The 18,478-nt window shown below is 43.8% G+C and overlaps 1 protein-coding gene across 3 annotated transcripts in view; it reads left to right on the top strand.

Annotated features, from left to right (window-relative positions):
* DYNC2H1 (dynein cytoplasmic 2 heavy chain 1) overlaps positions 1-18,478 on the top strand; it is a 186,881-nt gene that overhangs the window by 152,890 nt on the left and 15,513 nt on the right. For all 3 annotated transcript variants that reach the window (XM_078856894.1, XM_078856893.1, XM_078856895.1), the window contains 2 exons: positions 6,917-7,080; positions 9,433-9,537. In XM_078856894.1, the coding sequence (XP_078713020.1) occupies positions 6,917-7,080; positions 9,433-9,537 (269 nt within the window). The remainder of the gene's footprint in view (positions 1-6,916; positions 7,081-9,432; positions 9,538-18,478) is intronic.

Below are 18,478 nucleotides of genomic sequence, written 5' to 3'. Positions count from 1 at the left end.
TTTTATATGTATGTATGTATGTTGAAGTTCTTTCAAACCGTACGTAGCTATCCGTGCTCGTCGGAGGTGCGGGGAAGGACAACAAACTAAACACAAAAAGCAGTTAAAAAGAAATGAGTTTTCAATCTAGATTTAAAAGTGCATAGCTCAAATCGCTTCCTAATATCGGGAGGAAGAATGTTCCTTACGGCCGCAGTGCATCTGAAAGCGTGCAATTAGGTAATCGAGAAGTGGTGACATTACGACAGCACTTGGGCCAGACTAGGTGCGCTTTGAGGCTACTTGAAGTGTAGAAGGTTAATTTGCAGGGAGGTTACTGGACAGACCATGGTGTTGTGGGTTAATTGACTGGCAATTGTAGCACCTACAACATGGGACCTTTCTTGGCAGCATCAAAGTATAAGAATAGGTTTTATCTTTTCTGGCAATAAAACAGGTGTTGAGGTGTTTAAACACCAAACAGAACCTTTTTGCAAGGAATCATGTCTACATTAACCACACATACTTGTGCTGAACATGCATACAAAAACATGCTCTGGTAATATATGCATTGTCTTTGAAACGGATTGGTCTACACCAGAGACAGCCTTCTTTAGGGCCTAGCCTCAACCAGTGTTAGGCCAAAAGGTGAACAATATAAAGACAATGCACTATCAGGGCATTTATAGTTTAACACATAGGCTTTCGCGACCAATATCATCCAGAATCTAGGTTTTTTGGCTTAGATCTCGTAAATATAAATGTGTCGTTAAAACCCGCCACCACCCAACACAGCCAACTAGTAAGGATTGTCACGTAAACAGAACATGCCAATTCGTCACTAGCTGTCCTATTTTTTATTTAATAGGACTTTCCATCTTTCATTTTCTCCTTCACTACATATTTCTCCTCTCTCATGCACACTTGCACTGTCTCTAACACAGAGACATGCCTATGAGGGTGGATAAGTGCATCTAACACATACCCATCCTATCACACGCTTGTTATTATCGACAATCTGATATTAAAGTACGGGTGCTGAATGAAAAAGCTAAAACGGCACTGCAGAAGCAACAAATGCAGGGAGATGCAGGGCACACAGCCACTGTACAAACATAGGCTGTACACACAGAAAACCATTCAGAAGGCTGTACATACAGCAGTTCAGAGTTACAGGCCTTACACATATAAAATGTAATAGCTAGCTGTTTGGCATGTAACGATTCCCTCACTTCGTGATTCATTACAAGAATTGTTTTTTATACATTGTGGTCAATGTCATACCACTTTAGTGGCTGTAGAAGCTGCAACGATTACATATAATCCATAATACAGGTGTTTTTTGGGTTATATCACGTAAATATATAAATGTGTCGTTAAACCTGCCACCACCCAACACAGCTAACTAGTAAGGGTTGTCACGTAAACAGAACATGGCAATTCGTCACTAGTACAGCACACCGGTGTATTGGAGAGCATTATGCATGCCCTTTGAACTTGTCCTTCCTGTCTATTGTGTTTATTAAAATAGCCCTACCAACGGTATTCCCTATTGAAGTACGCTTCCCTTTGTAGGCATGCTTTTAAATAATGTAAACTTGATACTCAATGTTGTGAGCGTCGCTTCTCTGCCCTTCGTTGTTGTTGGAGAGAGACTGCATCCAACACCCATTATTGTCCTTCACGAACTTCCACTGATGCTAACCTTGACACTGCTGGTATTAGTCATTGGCAAATCCAATCAGCTCCAATGCTTCCTTAGCACATAAGCCCATCTATTCTTTACTCCATGCGTGTCCATTTAAACTCCTTTTTTTTACCAAATAAAAAGTGTTTGGGCATGTGGCGACTGGTCATATGGGCTACATGAACCAGCCAACGTAACCTCGCCTGTGCAGATGCTGTCGGATTGAGTTCCTCCAGCACACGTATTTACACACACATGTATATGCTTTTGGTACATTCAGATAATGGGTTATTGAAGTAAATTATGAATCTGAAAATGTTAATGTATGTACCCAAAATGTTGTCCCAAAGGTTGGTTTATTTCCCTCGTAGAGCAGGGTCAGTGTAAAGTTAGAAACTGTTATAATTATCTTGCGGAGACTTCAAAGTATACGATATTATCAGGAGTAAACCAAGTTAATCGCTCTCCTTGGAGTGTGATGCTGAAGTTGAAAAGCAGGGAAAGTCACCACTGTTTATTAAAATAAATACACAAATAACACAACATATACTCAGATGAATAAGTCACATGGGGAAAATACCCACCACATCTGAAACTTAAAAACAAACGAGGTCCTGATACTCAAATCAGCAGGATAATTGTGTTGTGTCGGCTGGAACTGGGCTTGTAATAATTTAAGGCGTAATTGACACGACAGCATAATGACAGCAGTGCATGACAGCGTGTAAGCGCTGTAACAACGCACGCTTGATTACCCCCATATAACGGAGTCCACCACACATGCACACTCCACCCACACACATTAATTTGGGACCAATGGTGAAGCCCAATTTGAGACGCTCACTGCACGTGGCCAGGTGGTTGGAAAGCAGTGCTCATAATGGCCATGTCAGAGCACTAAGCTGGAAACCACAGACAACATTTGTTCAAGCCCTGCGGCTTGGGTATCTCTCTTGACAAACTTATAGTGGCCTTGTGAAAGCACTGAGCCAACAGCACTGACATCCTCAGTTCAAGTAATGCGAATGAGTATCTCTCTTTTGCCAGGCTCATAACGGTATATTTAGGAATGGTACCTATATAAGGTGGAGGTAGTGGAGATAAAGGTTGAGGAGGAGATGCTGTCGATGTTTCAGTGATAGATGTAAAAGTTGGAGGTAGTGACAGTGAAAGTTGAGGCGTAATTGTGGATGAAGCAGCTGTTTCTGTAGACTTACTCATGACTCCAAAGTGGAGACATTGAGATGCAAATTTAATAGGAAGCAGAAGCTGATGTTGTAGATGTAATTTGTAAGTGTGGTAGATCTCGGAGATAGAGGTAGCGGCAGTGGTTGAGTCGTCGGCAGTGGTGGTTTAGAAAGAGGATCTGTAGATGTAACTGTAGGTGTGATATGTCTAGAAGATGGTCATGCCTTCACATCATCATCATCATCCCAGGAGGGTGTCGCAGCTTTAATAACAGTCATCTGGGGAGGCAGAGTCTCCCCCGTTGGTGCTCGAGCCACGGGGCAGGGGGATGCTTCATGTGCCACGAGCGCAGGATGCAGGGCGTAATTTACACGTCAACGTGATTAACCGTCAACGTGCCACACCGCCCAGCACGTGCCTGCGTGGCTGCTTGTGAGGGTGTCAGTGTGTTGGGCTTTTCATGATATTTGGTTGCTTAAATGCATGGCTCGGCAGGCATTTATTTGAATTTGTTTAGTCATAGCTATCTGTTTATTTGAAACCGTGTGTGCATGTGTCTGTGAGTGTATTCACATACAGGTGTGTAAGTGGTGCAGGCTATGTGTGTGTGGGCTGTGGTAATGTGAGTGGGGGTGTGTATGTAGCTAAGTTAGTGTGTGTGAGGGGCTGGTAACCCCTCCACCTGGCACTTCTTCTACGAAGGACCATAGTGGAAACACTTAAATAAGCTGCTTCAGGATACCCCAGGGGACAGGTGTTTATGACGCCTTCAGGCAAAACTCCATATGACAGAGCCAAACTAAACCCCCCGTCTCGTGGTTCCTCCAGGAACAGGAGACTACTGCGATTGGCCACATGAAATGCTCTGACTCCGGTTGCGGAAGAGAGGCTACCACTTCTCTGTCGGGAGATCGACCTCTGTGGAATCCAGAAGGTTCGGTGGACCGGTTTTGGCCCCAGTCTTCATGAGGGATGGACAGTTCTCCACTTGGGGCAAGAAACTGCCAGGAACGTTATGGGAGTGCATGTATGTAAATATGTTGGTGTGTGTGTGTTGTTAAAGTGCACTTAGCTTGGCACGGGCACCGTGGTAACATCATCGCCACTTAGTGACAAATGGCGATTGTTGTGTGTTGGAAGGACGGCGTCAATGCTGTATTTTTGTTGATATGTGCATGCATGTAAGTGTATTAGAAGGTAGGTTCATCACGTTCATGTGCATGGGTGTGTGAGATTCTTGTTGTTGGCATGTATTTAGGTGTTGTATATGTTGGGAAGGGGTGAAAGAAGTTCAACATACGTACATACATACAAATTATTATTGCATTGTGTTGCAAATCTGGTAACTTATGTATATCTTTGAGCTTTAGATAAACATCAGTATCAAATGCTATTTGAGCCTGTTCTGGGCCTACTCAAGTCAGCTCAGTCTTCAATGTGCATCTGCAGTGGTGTGTAGACACCGGCACTTGAGTCAAAGATTGCCGGGTGTGGTTTCAGAGTCACAACTTCACTTCATATCCCCTTCCAACCTTAATAGGCACTTCCTAACTCGTACAGTCTTTTAGGCTAATGGGAGATATATTGTAAATGAATAATTTAATATTTAATGTATGCCTGAATATCTTCATGGAATTATATATGTATACTGATGAACAGCACTTGGCCCAACAGTCTAAAATGCAACATGGGATGTTTTAATGCCTGTGGAGTATATATCTGAGATGCACTTTGATCTGATCTCTTACCTCATTTCATTCACATTTCCCGTTTTACACCTAATGTGGCACAAGCACCCTGGTTGAAATCGCCACCACTTGGTGGAGAATGGTAGACAGTTTTATCGTGTCATCATGGGACCTCCTTTGCCAGTACCAAAATATGAGAATAGGTTTTTCCCTTTTTTCTGGCAACAAAACAGGTGTTAAGATCTGAAAACACCAAACTGAAACCTTTTACAAGGAATCATGTCTGAATTAACCACAATACTTGTGGTCAGAATGCAAACAAAAAACGTACTCTGATAATATATGCATTGTCCTTGAAACTGATTGGTCCACACCAGAGAAAGCTTTCTTTTGAGCCTAGTGTCAAAACGGTGTTAGACCAGAGGACGCCAAAAGGTTTCAGTTTGGTGATTTAACATCTTAACACCTGTTTGTTGCCAGAAACAAGGGGAAAAACTATTCTCAATTTTATCGTGCTAATGTATATGCATGTATGTGCTAAATATGTGTATGGGAGTAGCTGGTAGGCATGCGCTGAGCTGGATGTCAGTTCCTCCTCTTTGCTTCGTTCCCCGGAAATAAAAAATAAAACACCGTTTAGATGAGGTCCCGCTCGCTGCTCCCAGTCCCCTGAAAGCTTTGTTGTTGAAGGCTGCTCCTGACAGGACAAGGTCACGTGAATCCACCCACTCAGCCAAACACCCCGATTCACACGTACACGCGCACAGATTCTTACAAATACGCGCACACACACAGATGGGTTCGTGTGCATATATACATTAATGCACACCATAATTAATATATACATGGATTCTTACACGTGAACATACACACTGATTCACATGTGCAAACAAATGCACTCTGATTTATATGCATGAACACACTTATTCTGACACATTCACACAAAAAATACACAGAATCATGCATATCCATATGAACACCTGCTCTTATACACATACAGATTCATGAACATGCCATACGAACGCAGACTTTTAATTAATACGCACATGCGAACACACACTGATTCATATATTGTGCATACACATGAACAAACATGAACCCAATTTATACATATACACATATTCTAACACAAGCACACACAACAAGAGCAATAACTGCTGTTCACCACTAAACGGCAGTGATGTCACCACGGCGCTTGTGCCAGGCTAGGTGCACCTTGAGGTCACGTGGAGTGTCAAAGGCTTGGTGGTAAGAGGTCAAGGGACAGACCCAGGTGCCATGGGTTGACTGAAATGACTGGCAGATGCACTACCTGTGCTACCCACTGTGCCAACTTGCTGCGTTATAGCTGACTTGCCGAATGAAGACATTATAAGTCACACTCATTACACACAAAGTCCTTGCCACAAATGAACCACAATACCTTGCTGATGTTGTAAAGGAGCATAAACCATCATGCAAACTCCGGTCATCTCCGCAGCGGCTTTTGGTTAACCATCGAACAAAGACGGTCACTGCATCGCAAAGCAATGTTTAATAATCCTTTCCCAGCACACCGAGGGAGATACCCAAGTAGTTTTGGCAATCAGTATGGTCCCCCTTTTTAAAAATGGGGACCACTAGGGCATCCTTCCAATCCTACAGAACCCGTCCTGTGGACCAGGCGGCTGTAATCATGTCACATGGAGAATTCTGCACACAAATACAACACTCCCTCAGTAGTAAGCTTGGTAGGTCATCTCAGCTCCGTGCTTTATATGATCTCAGGCTCTGGATCACCCTCGGTACTTCCTCAACAGATGGCACATCAGCCAACTACTGACATTCACACACACAACAATACTCGTTCATGAACATACTAATTGACTCCCTGTACATTTCGTCATATAGACAGGAACAGGCCCATGAACACAAAGACATGCTTTTCTTGTTGTTTTAAGCCTCATCCATAAAAACTAATTCACACACCTCTGGTACCTATAGCTCTTGTTCTTCTGAAGTACATCAACCCAGTACTTCTCCATTCCACGCTGTATTTGGCTCCTTTGATCTGGCTAAACAGCAGTCTTCTTGAGCATGTAGGTGCTAGGTTTGCCTCCTCAGGTACAATAAACTGGGACATATCACATATAGTGGGGGAAATAATATATCTCAAAACTAGAAGACGAAAGTACTACATGTAAATGGGTTGTGTTGTTATATTACTGAAAACCACAGGACAATTAATGTGAAGTGTCTTGACTTTTAGGTTTCACTTAGACGCTATACAAGCTGAAATTGTATTGTGTTTATTGTAATGCGATTGTATGTTCTAATGATGTGCTCTAATGATGTGTTATATTTAAAAACGGTGTTGCTGCTGGTGGTGGTTAAGGCTCAACATTGCCCTGGGAGCATGTGCGTGGCCTTCTCGAGGGCGCCGTCTACGGTGGCCGCGTTGACAACACTGTGGATGCACAGCTGCTGCGTTCCTTCCTCTCGCGCTTCTTCGGGCCCCGCGCTCAGGGCCCCGCGCCTCCAGCCACCGCTGACCTCGCGGTGAGTGGGATGCCGCCCCAAATCCCCCGCAAATTCCTCTGTTTCTCCCCCTGAGTTCCCCATTTCTGCATGCCCCCCTTTAGCACACTAAACATACGATTTGCCTACCTTATAATGTAATGACTTGTACTGGTAGGAACCACCTGGTTCCACCAGCCCACAGGGGATTATTGTGTCCATCCATCCGTCGTGCATCCAAAAATGGGAGGGGTGGGGCTGGGTGGAGAGGGGAGGGTGGGGAGGGGCTGGGTGGGGAGGGTTGGGAGGGTTGCTGGGTGGGGAGGGGCTGGTCACCCCGTGGTGCCCTTATAAAACTCAACGTTTAACCTACTCACGCCGGCTTGTGCCCACCCTCACAGTCGGCCATATTTGCGGAATACACCACGCCACCGTTGACCCTGGCCATTGACCGAGCAAAGAAACCCAATGTTCCTACCAGCTCCCTCCGCAGGAATGTGTTCATATTTCAGCGGCATGATTTGAATCAATACTTTCTTGAGGTGGCTCAGGTGTCAGACCACTAACAGCCTGGGTTCAAATAGATGTTTCATCTTCCCATGATTCAATTGGGGTTCTTAGTTGTAGCATGTTGAAGGTCTCAGCCCACTCACCAATGCCAGCACAACAAACTATAATTATTTTATCATAAAGTTTTTTGGTTTAGATCGTGTTATATATAAATGTGTTGTAACCCTCCAACATTTATAAATAACGCGATCTAACCCAAAAAAACGTTTATTATGAATGATATTGGTCGCGAAAGCCTACGTGTATAATTCTTTTTTTTTCACTTATATCATCTCTGAAATTTAAAACAATTGGTCTGATTGCCATGCAACTTATGTTTCATCTTCTTAGGTTTTTTCGGTAAAGTCACGTAGAAAGTAAAATAAAATAAAAACAAAAATCACGACGTTTCGGAGGCAACACAAGTCTCCGTCATCAGGTGGGACCGTCACAGCCAGATTAGCTGTATCAAGTGAGGCAATGATTCAGCTAATCTGGCTGTGACGGTCCCACCTGATGACGGAGACTTGTGTTGCCTCCGAAACGTCGTGATTTTTGTTTTTATTTTATTTTACTTTCTACGTGACTTTACCGAAAAAACCTAAGAAGATGATTCCTTGCAGTCACGAAAGCTTCAAATCTAGAACTTATGTTTCCCTTCCCATCCATTCCGGTCCCATATCTCATTTGCCCCTGCATCACTGATTAGGCCACACTTAAACAAGAGGGCACCACATGGGGTACCACCTAATTTGGCTGGGGTGGGGGAGCAATTTATTTGTTTATTTCCATTCATATAAACTCTATAAGGTGGATACTAAGAAGCAGGCCTTCGAGGTCAGATGTGATCTGTGAAACTGCTGCGGGTTCTCGCGGGAAAAGTGATGAGACGGTAGAGGTGGTTAGGTGTGGTGGCATCAGTGACAGTGTCGTGACAACCTCTTTTGTAAAAAAAAATTAGTGTACTCTTTGGTTCTTTCGGTAAAATCACGTAGATAGAAAAAATAACTAATAAATTACGACGTTTCAAAAGCAACACAAGCCATCGTCTTCAGGTGAAACAATACAGCAGGCGGACTGCTGAGGAGGAAATGTAGCGAGAGAGCTACTGCCACCAAGGGTTATATACGTTTGTGGTGGGTACAACCCAAGGGTAAGTGGGCGGGACTAGGGATGGCATGTAGCATAGTATCGACAAGGCTCGATTATTGCAACTCACTACTCTATGGGACGTCTGGCAAAAACATTATCAAGCTGCAGCTTGCACAACATTCTCTGGCACGTGTTGTGCCAAAGAAGATCCGACCATGTCCATCCAGTGCTTGCCAAGCTGCATTGACTTCCGGTTGCCGAATGAATACATTATATGGTCGCATTGATAATAATACAATATCTTGCTGATCTCGTCAAGGAGCATAAACCATCAGGCAAAGTCTGGTCACCCCCACAGCGACTTTTGGTTGCCAATCGAACAAAGATGGTAACTGTATCGCGTGCTTTCAGATACGCTCTGTGGCCATCTGGAATGTTCTTCCTTCCGACATTAGGAAGCCACTGAAGCTATGCACTTTTAAATCTATATTGAAAACGAATTTCTTTAGAACTGATTTTTGTGTTTGGTTTGTTGTCCTTCGCCCGCACATCCTATTCGCACGGTTGGCTACATACAGTGTAAAATAATTTCAACCTACATAAAAGCCACTCGAAATAGCTTCTTATGAATTAGGGGGCATCCCTTTGAATCCCTCTTTCCCTTTTGCCTTCGATTGTTTCCTATGAGTCGCCTGTTCCTCCTCATGGTCCCTTCGTGTCTCCTGTTCCTGTCCATGCCCCCCATGCGTGCAGGGTTACCGTGCCCTCATCGAGGGCCTTCCCGAGGAGGGACGCCCACGTGACCTTGGCCTCCCTGATAACATTGAGCGCTCAGCCCAGCGCAGCGTGAGCACCCAGGTAAGGGGGCAGCACGACTCACACTCCAACCCACACCGTGCAACTAACTCTAACCATTGCCACTGTAATCTGAACCCCAGACTTAGCAACTCATCAAAATGGTAGCCATAATCCTAACTTTAACCATTAATATTGTTCCAACCTGAAGTCTAACCCTTAATATTAGCCCTAGCCCCGGCCTTAACTATAGCCCTATTCCTTACAGTACTCTCTAACCAGAGCCTAATACCTCGACCTAACCAAATGATAAACCATAGCTCTACATCTCAACCTAACGCATCCAGACTTAACCATAACCCTAACACGAGCTTTATGAAAAATGTAGGAATAGATTTTCCCCTGGACCTAATAATAGCCAAAACTACAGTCCTTACAATTGCCCTATTCCTCACATCCTCAAACTCTATCAAATTCCACATTCTATTGCGTGCCATGGTCACAGCATTCATTTTGTGCCCGTGCCTGTTTACTCAGTTGAGAATCCAGCTTGCCTTTTTGCTTGGCTCTGGGAGATATCTTTGTGGAACTCATCCGCCCACCACCTTTCCCCTCCTCGTATGTCCTGATTGATGCAGGCCTGATTCGCTCACAAATGTTCCCAATTCACATTCTCTTTTTTTGTTAAAGACTGTGCCTGCAATCTGTGAGTGTGGGCGGCGAACCTTGAATGCTTCAATCTTAAGCCTTGTATGGGCTTGTGTGTACTTGTATGTGTGTATATGTCTTTTTACTCATGTACCTGGGTGTATATATCTATATGGGTGTCTATGAATGTGTGTGTAATCTTTCGTATATGTATATTTATATGTATTTGTATAAGTGGGGAGCGGTTTGTGCTGTGAGTACACTGCACTGCAATCGCCTTAACCCAAGTTCAATTCCCGGCCGCAAATATCATCAATGGCAAGTTGTATCTGAACCTGTTCTGTGTCTCTCCAAAGTTGGCTCAGCTGTAAATGAGCAACTGGTGCTGAGTGTGAGTAACAGCTCTGAGGGGAGAAATATGTGGCCAGCATGGTGCAGCAACAATGCCATTCAGAATGGAATATCCATCTGTAGTCGAAGTGTGCTTGTGTATAAGCGAGTTTAAGTCGGTGCGTATCTTCGTTGGTGATCCTGAGCCAGTTCTGAAATATGCACATTTCTATGGCACGGCCATTCACTCCATAAGACGTCCATTGCTGCTTGTCTAGAAAAACTCAAACTGTTTATGTCTATAGGAACAGTAGCAGTAACTGTATAGAGAGTTAAATATATTGCACTTCTGTGTCTATACAGACTAAACGTGTGTGTCTGGAGACTAGATCTGCCTAATTAGAATTGATTTGGGGATAATTTTTGTTACACTAATTTAGCTGCGATCACCTTCCAGGGCACATTCTGCAAATAAGTGTTGCACGATATCGAATACCATTGCAGGCTGTTAATGGAAGACAGGCACAGAGTGAACAACTTTGCCGTTTGCACTGCTGATGAGAGTGCAGAATGGTATGTAACAGTGTAAAAGAGACACTGCAAGGCTGCTCATAAGCAAACCCAAATAAAGTGAGCCACTGAACATTACATACTTGTGGTAACTTACACCGTAAGAATTGCCCTATTATTACAAATGTACTTTCACTTCCAGTCCTTCACATGGCAGGAACATTCACAGCTTGGTGGTATAGTGTGCGATGAAGGTGTTCTTTGGCAAATAGGCACAGAGTAAACTTCAAGAGGCTGGTGTAAGTATAAGAGGATTCTCGTGACAGGTTAGGATATCACTTTTGGTTTACAGTACAGGAGACCCTTGAATATCACGGGTTTATCGTTGGCGGTTTCGACCTATCGCAGGCAACCACTCTTTATACAGGAGGTCCTCAATATACGTCAAGCGTTAGGGACCAGAAAGTTGTGACTTATAATGAAACGATGTATAACGGGGACTTTTCCTCAATAGGAATACATGGAAATGGGGGGTGGTATAGGGACCGTAATAACCTAAATATTGCCGATGCGATGCAAAGCGGGGCAATTTCTCCCATAAGAAACAATGGAATAAGGTAAGGATAGGGACCGTAACTTAGGGAAATGTTGTGTACCTTATGTGTTCATACAACACATAACGTACATATTTATATACAATTATGAGTTCAACAACCTATAAACAGCCCTTATACTTATCAAACACTTTATTGGAAAAAAAATTGAGCATTTCGAAGCACCTTAAAGTTTTTTTTATAGAAAACGTATTCGTGAAATTGTTAAGCAATGAATTGAACAGAAAATCATTTTAGTGTAAAAAAAAAGCACAATCTTAAACAGGATTTTAAAAATATTTTACCTAACCTATAATTGTTATGATCTTACCTTGAGGAGTGAATTAGTTATGTTTGATTGGAGGTGTTGGGAGCAGATTAAACACCTGTCTAGGATTATACCCACCTTTAAATTATTTTCTTAAGTTTTTCTGGACTCTCCCTGTATTTTTACCATCTTGAAATGTTATCGTGCCTGAAATATGTAAAACCATCCACGGGTGGACTTGAATGGTTTCTCTTTCGCAGCTTCTTCCTCTCCAAACATTTTTTTCAAGTGCTCATTCAAGCTTAGGGTCTTCTCCTGAATGAGGGCGAAGCTGATCAATTAAAGACATCTCACTGTCTCCAGATGATTTACTGGTCAGTTTCGATGTAGTTTATTTGTTCACCAAAGTTCCTGTGCCTGATACCAATGCAATCATTGAAGATTTGGTCCGGCAAGAATTAAATGCTGATCTCCCAGCCCTGTTGAGACACTGCTTCACAAATACCTATTTCACCTGGAATGGAACATTCTACAAACAAACTGAAGGCACCCCAATGGGTTCTCCCTTATCTCCAGTTGTAGTCAATATTTTCATGGAAAATTTTGAGATGGACGCCATCCAGGCATCCACTCTATGCCCGTTAGCTAACTGAAGTAAAACTTGATTTGAAGATTTTGTCACTGCAGGAATCCATACTCTTTGGTTCTTTCGGTAAAGGCACGTAGGTAGAAATACAATAAAATAAATCACGACGTTTCGATCGCAACACAAGCGATCCTCATCAGGTGGAACACCCACAGCAAGAAAATGCTGAGGTATGCGGGAGAGCTGCTAAAACCAACACTATCATTAACAATTCGACTTCTCTCATCGAACCATTCAAGCAGCTCTCCCTAAAACCTTCAGCTGCTAGACCACCCAGATTCTATGGTCTTCCAAAAATCCATAAAGAAGGTACTCCACTTCGGCCCATCATTCCCACTATCAACTCGCCTACCTACAAACTGGCCCGATTTCTGTCTGAGACCTTGCAAGACTACCTCAGCAGTACGTAACTCAGCTGACTTGGTCTCTCTAATCAAGGGCATCTCACTGTCTCCAGATGATTTGCTTGTCAGCTTTGATGTAGTCTCTCTGTCCACCAAGGTTCCTGTACCTAATACCTTAGCAATAATTGAAGACTTGGTCCGACATGGACTGAATCCTGATGTACCAACTTTGGTTAGGCACTGCCTTACCAACACTGACTTCAGCTGGAATGGTACTATCTACAAACAAAATGAAGGTACCCACATGGGTTCCCCCTTATCACCAGTGATAGCGAATGTTTTCATGGAGAAATTTGAAACAGATGCCATCCAGATATCCACCCTACATCCTTCCTTGTGGAAGAGATACATAGATGACACTTTCGTCATTTGGCCACATGGTCTGCCAGCATTGAACCAATTTCTCAACTACATCAATTCCATACACCCATCCATCAAATTCACCATGGAAGTGGAGAAGGATGGTAAGCTACCATTCCTGGATGTTTTGTTTGAGAAGAGGCCTGACGGCTCGTTGGGACACTCTGTCCACAGGTAAGCCACCCACACAGATTCCTATTTAAAACCTGATTCCCACCACCATCCAGCCCATAAGAATTCCCTCATCAAAACACTACACCATAGGGCTCACTGCATCTCCGACCAACACCACCTAGCCAGTAAACTGGAACACACCAAGCCCTCAAGATGAATGGGTACTTGGACCGCATTATTCGCAAAGCTGTTTCTCCAACCATCTCCTGAGAAGCCAATCAAAACCATCACTTTACCATACATAGCAGGTGTTACCAAAAAGATTTCCAAAATCTTAAACAAACACAAGATCCAGGTCCGATTCAATACAGTACACAAAATCTGTGATTTAATCCCATCTGTGACGGAGGTCATTCCTGGAGTCTACAAACTGAGTTGTACCTGCGGTAGCAGTTATATTGGGGAAACGAAACGACATGTCTTGGACCGTGTCCGCGAACACAAGGCAGATCTGAAACACGGCAGAACCAATACCTCTGCCATAGCTGACCATTGTTATAATGCTGTGGGCTCGCATGATATTGTTTATTCCGAGACCAAGGTACTCTGCAAATCTTCGGGCTACTATCAAAGATTTGTTCATGAAGCCATCCAGATATATAAACAGACATAACTTCAACCGAGAAGATGAATACAAATTGAACAATCATTGTAAGGATGTTATTAACCAGGTAATGCCTTAACTGGTGTGGTTGTTTCCATCATACCCGCCGGGTACTAGTAGATTTTCCGAGTTACTTTCCCCCCGTGTCCCACATTCAGCTTCCCACTTCTAGCCCCGTCTACTTCCCCCGCAACCTCACTTCTTCTCCCCCTAGCACTCACGCAGCCCCCCTTCCCCTGTTCCCCCCCTCTCGCTCTCCCGCCTTGCCCCTCCCACTTTCTTACCTATATAACCTCTTGCCACGGCAGCTATCTCGCCTACTTCAGCATTTTTTCTTGCTGTGGTTGTTCCACCTGATGAAGATTGCTTGTGTTGCAATCGAAACGTCGTGATTTATTTTATTTTATTTCTACCTACGTGACTTTACCGAAAGAACCAAAGAGTATGGATGCCTGCAGTCACGAAAGCTTCAAATCAAGATAAGTGTATAGCTTTAGAATTCTTAGGGTACACATTCACATCAATTGTATTGACTGTATTACAAGGGTCGGGGACAGTACACGTCCTAGTATTGACAAGTGCATTTTATATTTCCTACAATTAGCATAGAGCTACACCATGCAGCAGAGATATGAACTGTTCTGAAAAGTAAGTGGTCTTGGGCAGAACACGTCGAGGGATGATGGCCGGTGGATAAGACTAAACTTGGAATGGTAGACAGGGGAAAGAATACACCCAAGTGTATGTCCACCAAGAATATGGAGAGATGCAATTTGCACATGTGCAGGTGCTTGATGGATTGTTACCCTTGCAGGACCATGTGAGATGTATGTATGGTGATGGCTTGGGGAGGCCTTCAACCAGCAGTGGATTGGTCATGACAGATTATAATGACGATGAGGCTGATGCTGCGGATTCACTACAGGTCACCCAGTTTTACCGTGCACAGTGTAATTGGCACACCTACAGTATTCCAGTTGGAGATTTTTAAAATGTATTATTTATTTCGTGGATCATTTCCGGAATACCACAATATCCTGGTTTTAAGAGGTTTTACTGTACTGCACAAGATTGTGGCGTTTCCACCTGTGGTGGGATTTTGTTTCACTTCCTGCTCTGATACCAACAATGAGGATCTTGTAAATGGTGAATTGGAAATGTGTAAGAAATATAAACAATAAGAGGGTGCTCAGAGTACTTACACATCAAGAGGCTCAGTTAAGGGATGCTATCGTGCTGACTGGCTTGTCTTGTGATAACGATAGCAATGGCAGCCCCTTAAAATGCCCCACTAAATTGGGCGATAATTGCTTTGTGATTGGCGGCGACGGCACAGAGTGCGCTTGGCTGGAAATTGATGCAATTTGCCTTTCAGCATGGCGATGGGTTTTGAAAAGGAAAGACCCGATTGAAGCAGCGTTTAATTTTAAAATTCAAATTACAGTCGTCTAAACGGGTGCCTATGTGAGCCGTGGCCTCTAGCTCCTCACCTCTTTCGCGCCTCACCCTGGCCCCACCATTATAAAAACCAGCCGTGAACCAACCCTGCCAACCCTCGACACGCTCCCACACTGCCGGTCTCACCACCAAGAGTCCTAAGGTGGTTTACATTGATTAATTATCTATCCATGTGACGCTTCTCTTGGTATTGTCTGTTCATGTTTTGTCTGCATGCATTGTTTGTCAATGTATTGTATTTTTATGTATGCAGACAAAACATGTATGCAGAGAATTGGGCCAGTGGTAGCGCATTTTGCCGCTTTTTGCATAGTTTTTTGCAGCTCGATTTCGATTGGCCACCAATGCTGCCTACTTCACAGTGGACATTAAATGTCAAGTGATGTCATTGAAAAAGAGCAAGCCATCGTGTGTTAAAGTCATGGTCCAAATTCGGGGGGGGGAACCCTAAATGTAGCCATTATAGCCCCCTTACTGGCAGACTAATGCCCACGTGCAGGCCAGTGCTGAGTCACCTTGCACTGTACATGGACAGCTACCACTGGGGGTCCCCTTGGAATGGTTTAAATGAAGCCTTTTTAAGATGTTGAGGCATTTCAGAGCCTTATAAAAGCAGTAATTATTATCTAAATACATAACTGGCCATCCTTGAGGAACAAAAGATAATTCGTTCCTAGGACCCGTTCGTACCCATTCGTAAGTCGAACGGTTCGTAAGTCGGAACACAACAATGTTCTGTATTTAAACTCATAAATAAGGGAAAAAAATACAGTACATTTGCACGTAACACTGTTAAACAAATACTGTATAGTAAATGAAACATAAAATAAAGTTACATAAATAGAAATGAATAGCATTTTATTTTCACTTACCTTGAGTCCTGATGCTGGCTTACCTATAGGAAGGGGCGCAATGAGTCACCACAATTGCACCCACACGGGGCACGCACTCGAACGACAAGATCCCCCATATAGCCATAGCAGACTGTTGGAAAGCAGCGCCTATAAAGGCCGGCACAGCACCTGGCCCGGCCACATGTGCGCACAGACACACACAAATGCACACTCACTCCCAGCGCGAGACGGGCTCCTTATATTTCACGGAGAATCGCTAAAATTAATGCAATAGTTCTGTGATTCAATGTGCAAGTGCGAGTTCGCGTTTTAAGTCAATGTATTTTTTAAAATATTTCATGGAATCTGGTTCGTAAGTGCGAGTGTTTGTAAGTCGGTTGTTCGTAAGTCGATGACTGACTGCTATTATACATGTGTAGTGAGTCACTTCTGAGACACTATCTAAGGAGGCAACAACGTTTATTCTACACTATATATCAGAGGTGGGACAAAGTCATTGTTATGCAAGTCCAAGTCGAGTCGCAAGTCATCAAATTCATGACTCGAGTCTGACTCGAGTCCAAGTCACATGACTCGAGTCCACATCTCATAGGTGGGACAAAGTCATTGTTATGCAAGTCCAAGTCGAGTCGCAAGTCATCAAATTCATGACTCGAGTCTGACTCGAGTCCAAGTCACATGACTCGAGTCCACACCTCTGCTATATATCTTACACACTGTTCACACGCGGGATAACTAATTACGGGTCAGAGCAGCCAACATGATGTCTGACCCACTACGCCGAAGATGAAGAAGTAGCACCTCGCATTCCATTCCAACTGGAGACAGCCCTGATTCAGCCTGGGGGCTTCCCTTTTATGCCCCTCAGCATGGCCTGGCTCCGCCCTCGGACACGCCCCCTTCTCGAAACTTCCAGGAGGTCCTGGGCCGTCCTCCACGTGCCACCTGCCCGGTTCTGCCCTTAACCACCCCCCCTCCTGAAACCCTCCAGGTCCTGGGTCATGCTCCCTGTGTCCCCTCGGTCACCTTTGCCCTACATTTTTTACCCCGGCTCATCACGTGCTTTGCCAGCCGGCCGAGGTGACGTGTCCCCACATGCCCCTCTCCGCCAGCAGCCAGTACCACGCCCCCTAGTGACCCACTACATGGCATTACCTGCTGTGCTGGCGGGATAGCTGTTATACCATGCTCTATCTGTAGGAATAATATGCCCCTCTCTGCCAGCAGCCAGCACCACGCACCCTAGTGACCCACTGCGTGGTATTAAATGCTGTGCTGGCTGACACACCCATATTTACTTTTTACACACTTTCTATTAACTCACTCTGTCTGGTGTTGTCGTATCCTCAAATCTTGTAACTCAATTTTAACCCACTTCCCAATGTGGTATCGACTGCAAACTTGGTATACTTATGGCATACTGCTGACAATACTATATTCTACCATTATTAATAAAATAAAAATATGTTTTTAAACATTGTTTTTTGATGTTATGTTTCGGCTTGTCAACGCTCAACTGACGTTGGCTGTAAATCACCATGGCCCGTTACGTTATGGCAAGCTTTGGGGCCACTTCCTGGAGTTTTGCCATTACGAGTACGGTACATTTCATTAAATCATGTTTTGAAAAAAGTTTTTTTTAATATTACTTATTCTATTGTAACCAGCGCTACGTGTCGTAGTGATCCATTCTATGTCACTACACGTGTATTGCTGGTCCATGTATTGGTAATTCCAACATCCCAGGCCTCACTACAATGAGACCTAGAATGCCTACACATCCAATTGTCAGTCCATCAGTGTGCATGTCTGTCAAAATGTCTTGATGTATGTATTTTAGTCCATATATATGTCTGCGGATCTCTTTTTGCGTGTATTTATTTACATGTGCACATCCTTTTGTGCATGTCTTCACGTATTATTTTTTCATCTGTCTGTTATGTCTGCCCCTCAGTCTCTATGTACATTCATCTGTCTTGTGTGTACGTCTGTTTATCTGTCTATCCATCTGTGTGTGTTTTGGAAATTGGTGATGCCGTGGTATTGAACTGTGCCACCATTTGTGTGACCTGTGTTCGATTCCCAGGCATGCACTACATCAGTGGCGTGTGGTATCGGAACCTGAGACAAGGGATCTATATTTTCTGGGCCAAGG

The sequence above is a fragment of the Lampetra fluviatilis genome, chromosome 5 (genome assembly GCF_964198595.1).
Source record: "Lampetra fluviatilis chromosome 5, kcLamFluv1.1, whole genome shotgun sequence".
In the NCBI taxonomy this organism is placed as follows: Eukaryota; Metazoa; Chordata; class Hyperoartia; order Petromyzontiformes; family Petromyzontidae; genus Lampetra; species Lampetra fluviatilis.
The sequence above is the reverse complement of the archived record's forward strand: the minus strand, read 5'-3'. Positions and strand labels throughout refer to the sequence as shown.